General features: G+C 48.7%; 1 protein-coding gene across 1 annotated transcript in view; it reads left to right on the top strand.

Annotated features, from left to right (window-relative positions):
- Positions 1-3,183, top strand: part of LOC136665630 (uncharacterized) — a 27,861-nt gene extending 24,678 nt beyond the window's left edge. The window contains exons 3-7 of the mRNA XM_066643276.1: positions 315-389; positions 463-1,107; positions 1,196-1,270; positions 1,344-1,988; positions 2,062-3,183. Of these exons, the coding sequence (XP_066499373.1) occupies positions 315-389; positions 463-1,107; positions 1,196-1,270; positions 1,344-1,988; positions 2,062-3,183 (2,562 nt within the window). The remainder of the gene's footprint in view (positions 1-314; positions 390-462; positions 1,108-1,195; positions 1,271-1,343; positions 1,989-2,061) is intronic.
- The last annotated feature ends 2,726 nt before the right edge of the window (positions 3,184-5,909 follow it).

Raw genomic sequence — 5,909 nt, 5'->3', positions numbered from 1 at the left:
GTTCGGACAGTACACAAAATGGCTGTATTTCTCTAGTGAAGTCTCTACAGTGCACCACTCTGAAAGATACGTCCGTTTACTCAGCGACTTCTGAGTTCTGAGGGAACTTTGAAAAATCAGTGGCATTTCCCTTCAGAGGCTTTAAAGCCATTCAGATTTCAGCCTGAAAACTGTGTCCTCACATTATCTTTTTCCAAAGTGGGAAATTACCACAGGTTCAATGTATTTTCTCTGTCCTCTCAGGCTGTCCTCTAAGGCTCTGTCCTCTCAGACTGTCCTCTAAGGCTCTGTCCTCTCAGGCTCTGTCCTCTTAGGCTCTGTCCTCTCAGACTCTGTCCTCTCAGGCCCTGTCCTCTAAGGTTCTGTCCTCTAAGGCTCTGTGCTCTCAGGTTCTTTCCTCTAAGGCTCTGTCCTCTAAGGCTCTGTCCTCTCAGACTGTCCTCTAAGGCTCTGTCCTCTCAGGCTCTGTCCTCTCAGGCTCTGTCCTCTCAGACTCTGTCCTCTCAGACTCTGTCCTCTCAGGCCCTGTCCTCTAAGGTTCTGTCCTCTAAGGCTCTGTGCTCTCAGGCTCTTTCCTCTATGACTCTGTCCTCTATGACTCTTTCCTCTCAAGCTCTTTCCTCTCAGGCTCTGTCCTCTCAGGTTCTTTCCTCTATGACTCTGTCCTCTATGACTCTGTCCTCTATGACTCTGTCCTCTAAGGCTCTGTCCTCTAAGGCTCTGTCCTTTCAGTTTCTGTCCTCTCAGGCTCTTTCCTCTAAGGCTCTGTCCTCTCAGGCTCTTTCCTCTAAGGCTCTGTGCTCTCAGGCTCTGTGCTCTCAGACTTTGTCCTCTCAGGCTCTGTCCTCTCAGGCTCTGTCCTCTCAGGCTCTTTCCTCTAAGGCTCTGTGCTCTCAGGTTCTTTCCTCTAAGGCTCTGTCCTCTAAGGCTCTGTGCTCTCAGGCTCTGTGCTCTCAGACTTTGTCCTCTCAGGCTCTGTCCTCTAAGGCTCTGTCCTCTAAGGCTCTGTCCTCTAAGGCTCTGTGCTCTCAGACTCTGTCCTCTCAGACTCTGTCCTCTCAGGCCCTGTCCTCTAAGGTTCTGTCCTCTAAGGCTCTGTGCTCTCAGGTTCTTTCCTCTAAGGCTCTGTCCTCTAAGGCTCTGTCCTCTCAGACTGTCCTCTAAGGCTCTGTCCTCTCAGGCTCTGTCCTCTTAGGCTCTGTCCTCTCAGACTCTGTCCTCTCAGGCCCTGTCCTCTAAGGTTCTGTCCTCTAAGGCTCTGTGCTCTCAGGTTCTTTCCTCTAAGGCTCTGTCCTCTAAGGCTCTGTCCTCTCAGACTGTCCTCTAAGGCTCTGTCCTCTCAGGCTCTGTCCTCTCAGGCTCTGTCCTCTCAGACTCTGTCCTCTCAGACTCTGTCCTCTCAGGCCCTGTCCTCTAAGGTTCTGTCCTCTAAGGCTCTGTGCTCTCAGGCTCTTTCCTCTATGACTCTGTCCTCTATGACTCTTTCCTCTCAAGCTCTTTCCTCTCAGGCTCTGTCCTCTCAGGTTCTTTCCTCTATGACTCTGTCCTCTATGACTCTGTCCTCTATGACTCTGTCCTCTAAGGCTCTGTCCTCTAAGGCTCTGTCCTTTCAGTTTCTGTCCTCTCAGGCTCTTTCCTCTAAGGCTCTGTCCTCTCAGGCTCTTTCCTCTAAGGCTCTGTGCTCTCAGGCTCTGTGCTCTCAGACTTTGTCCTCTCAGGCTCTGTCCTCTCAGGCTCTGTCCTCTCAGGCTCTTTCCTCTAAGGCTCTGTGCTCTCAGGTTCTTTCCTCTAAGGCTCTGTCCTCTAAGGCTCTGTGCTCTCAGGCTCTGTGCTCTCAGACTTTGTCCTCTCAGGCTCTGTCCTCTAAGGCTCTGTCCTCTAAGGCTCTGTCCTCTAAGGCTCTGTGCTCTCAGACTCTGTCCTCTCAGACTCTGTCCTCTCAGGCCCTGTCCTCTAAGGTTCTGTCCTCTAAGGCTCTGTGCTCTCAGGTTCTTTCCTCTAAGGCTCTGTCCTCTAAGGCTCTGTCCTCTCAGACTGTCCTCTAAGGCTCTGTCCTCTCAGGCTCTGTCCTCTCAGACTCTGTCCTCTCAGACTCTGTCCTCTCAGGCCCTGTCCTCTAAGGTTCTGTCCTCTAAGGCTCTGTGCTCTCAGGCTCTTTCCTCTATGACTCTGTCCTCTATGACTTTTTCCTCTCAAGCTCTTTCCTCTCAGGCTCTGTCCTCTCAGGCTCTTTCCTCTATGACTCTGTCCTCTATGACTCTGTCCTCTAAGGCTCTGTCCTCTAAGGCTCTGTCCTCTAAGGCTCTGTCCTTTCAGTTTCTGTCCTCTCAGGCTCTTCCCTCTAAGGCTCTGTCCTCTAAGGCTCTGTCCTCTCAGGCTCTTTCCTCTAAGGCTCTGTCCTCTCAGGCTCTTTCCTCTAAGGCTCTGTGCTCTCAGGCTCTGTGCTCTCAGACTTTGTCCTCTCAGGCTCTGTCCTCTAAGGCTCTGTCCTCTCAGGCTCTTTCCTCTCAGGCTCTGTGCTCTCAGGTTCTTTCCTCTAAGGCTCTGTCCTCTCAGGCTCTGTCCTCTCAGGCTCTTTCCTCTCAGGCTCTTTCCTCTAAGGCTCTGTGCTCTCAGGCTCTGTGCTCTCAGGCTCTGTGCTCTCAGGCTCTGTCCTCTAAGGCTCTGTCCTCTAAGGCTCTGTCCTCTAAGGCTCTGTGCTCTCAGACTTTGTCCTCTCAGGCTCTGTCCTCTAAGGCTCTGTCCTCTAAGGTTCTGTGCTCTCAGACTTTGTCCTCTCAGGCTCTGTCCTCTAAGGCTCTGTCCTCTAAGGCTCTGTCCTCTCAGGCTCTGTCCTCTCAGGCTCTTTCCTCTCAGGCTCTTTCCTCTCAGGCTCTGTCCTCTAAGGCTCTGTCCTCTAAGGTTCTGTGCTCTCAGGCTCTGTCCTCTAAGGCTCTGTCCTCTCAGGCTCTGTCCTCTAAGTCTCTGTCCTCTCAGGCTCTTTCCTCTAAGGCTCTGTCCTCTAAGGCTCTGTCCTCTCAGGTTCTGTGCTCTCAGGCTCTGTCCTCTAAGGCTCTGTCCTCTCAGGTTCTGTGCTCTCAGGCTTTGTCCTCTAAGGCTCTGTCCTCTAAGACTGTGTGTAATTCTCACTGCTCTCAGACTCTGTCCTCTCTGGCAGTGTCTCACGGGGACGTCTGTTGGTGAGCTGTTTGTGAGCACAGTCGCTCACTGCCAGTCTGCCCTCTTTTACACAGAGCTGTAAATCCAAACACATCTCCAGCCGCAGCAGCCTGCGCTCATTTAAAGTGATTTACAGCTCTGCCGTTCAGGACCCGACTCTGCTGTTCTCCCCACTTCTCTCTCTCTCTCCCTCTCTCTCTCTCTCTCTCTCTCTCTCTCTCTCTCTCTCTCTCACTCACTCACTCACAACTTTTTACTCTTAACCCTGCTTCTGTCCGTCCTGTTGAAGCTCTCTAAAAAAGTCACAAAAGCCTAGCCCCTCTAAACTCCTGGAGTGTGTGAGGGCAGAGTGTGTGTAGCAGGACTGTAGGAAGCCAGTGTGTGTGTGTGTGTGTGTGTGTGTGAGTGTAAGGCAGGAGATGACTCAGCTGCATTTATTTCTCAGAAGGAGACCCAGAGCATCCTCTGAGATTTGCAGAGAGGCGTCACCCAAACGACCAACCGCTTTTCGGAGCATTTTTCTGAGATTCTCCCAAGTCTCCGAGCCTCGTTTCTGAGTACAGCGCTTCGCACAAACGTCCACACACTTCTCAGAACAGCCTTTCCTTCCTTTGCGTCTTGCTAAATGACCTCTTACTGAAACAGCCTTCACAGGAGACAAAGACTGGGCTCACATCAAAGGGTTAAAGGGCGATAGTTTGACTTCTGGCTCAGAGGTGTGCACTTAGGCCTGTCTCAGTCATTAGCGACGTTTCGCACCACATTCGGACATTTCCTGAATCATTTTTCTTGCCCGTTTTGTTTGTACTGCCGAGTTTGTTTACGTAAAAACTGAACGCCACCCCTTGCTTTAGCCGCCGGCTCTGTACCGTCCCCTGGTTCTCTCTCGTCGCTCTGTTCTGAGGACGGCATGTTGATTTGTTTAAAAAGTTTTGGCACGGCTTTAATTTAAGACTAAAATTATAAAGGTTTATAAATGGTTTATTATAAAAAACCTGTTTATTACATTGTTATTGTGCTGTAGACACTTCAAACGTCATTATTAATCATTTGTAACAGAGATAAGAAGTGACCTCTTTTTTTGTCTCATACCGAAAGTCTCAGAACTTACTGAAAATACCAAGATAACGAATACGCTGAGACTTTACGATGAGAGTTTAGTCACTTGGCGGCACGGTAGCGTAATGGGTTCAAGTCCCATCTGGGTGGAGTTTCCATGTTCTCCCTGTGTCTGCGTGGGTTTCCTCCGGGTGACTGTCTGTGAGGAGTGTGGTGTGTTCTCCCTGTGTCTGCGTGGGTTTCCTCCGGGTGACTGTCTGTGAGGAGTGTGGTGTGTTCTCCCTGTGTCTGTGTGGGTTTCCTCCGGGTGACTGTCTGTGAGGAGTGTGGTGTGTTCTCGCTGTGTCTGCGTGGGTTTCCTCCGGGTGACTGTCTGTGAGGAGTGTGGTGTGTTCTCGCTGTGTCTGCGTGGGTTTCCTCCGGGTGACTGTCTGTGAGGAGTGTGGTGTGTTCTCCCTGTGTCTGTGTGGGTTTCCTCCGGTTTCCTCTCACAGCCCAAAAAACATGGAGGTTAGGTGAACTGGCTTCTGTAATAAGTGTCCTGGTGTGAGTGAATGTGTGTGTGCTTAGATATGGATTGGTGCTATGGGTGCAGTCCTCCAGGTCGTTCCTGGTCGAGAGTTCTCAACAGTGTGTGTGGGTTGAATGCTGAGTGTTGTCCTTGAAAGGCGCTATATAAATGTAATGATACGTTTAAAAAAATAATAATAATTCACATATTAAAGTCCACACCACATCATCACCGGTGTATAAAAGACACTCTGTGTTCATTCAGTAAAGGGTTAAACTGATGGAGGAGGTCAGTTTCCAGTAAGAACTGAGGTTTAACTGTGGAAATGGATGTGGGTTCACTATTTGGCAAACAACCGGTCACTGTTGCCCTTTCTATATGTGTGTTATAACAGATTACTAACGACTATTCATACATTAACAACATCATTAATAACCGTGAATTAATATACTTCAATTTTCCAGTGTTGGAATATTTTAAATTCTAATGTATTTTTTTAATCAAAGTTCATTGCTCTTTAATAATCATTACATTTTATTATCTTTATATCAGTGGAATAAAATGCCATTTGAGTGACAATAATATGGTTGGATTCATTGTTAAAGCAACACTCTGTAATATTTTTGCAATAAAATTTCAGCTTCAACATCATCGTGATGGTTCACTAACCTGTAACAGAGAGAATAGAGCCTCCGTTTTTGCTGCTGCAGGCTAAGCACTACAGAAACTGCACTGTGTAAATTTTGAAGGAGGGTAGGACACAATACCCCCTCCACCCTTGGTTTGTAAACACTGTAAAATGCATTACACGCCCATAGGGAGAGCCCAGGAGCAAAATAATAATAATAATAATAATTAAAATCTGAACAATTACAATAGGGTTCCAAGCACGAATTGCTAACTTACTTAGTGTTGTTTTAAACACCTGTACCTACCAAGCACCTGTCACACCAAGTACACCTACGATGTACAGAAATGTCCTACTCCAAAATATCTGTCTGTTGTGGTCAGTCCCTCAATTCCACACTCACATCGACAAAGAAACTCAAAGACACCTCCACCGTGGATGTTGAGGGAGGAGACAGTGCTGCTCTTTCAAACACACTGCCTGCCACTATCTTGTCGGTTAAAGTGACAGACCGGCATCCCTTCATTCCGCAGCACGCTTCTCTAACGTTTA

This window comes from Hoplias malabaricus, chromosome 14 (assembly GCF_029633855.1).
Source record: "Hoplias malabaricus isolate fHopMal1 chromosome 14, fHopMal1.hap1, whole genome shotgun sequence".
NCBI classification, from domain to species: Eukaryota; Metazoa; Chordata; class Actinopteri; order Characiformes; family Erythrinidae; genus Hoplias; species Hoplias malabaricus.
The sequence above is the reverse complement of the archived record's forward strand: the minus strand, read 5'-3'. Positions and strand labels throughout refer to the sequence as shown.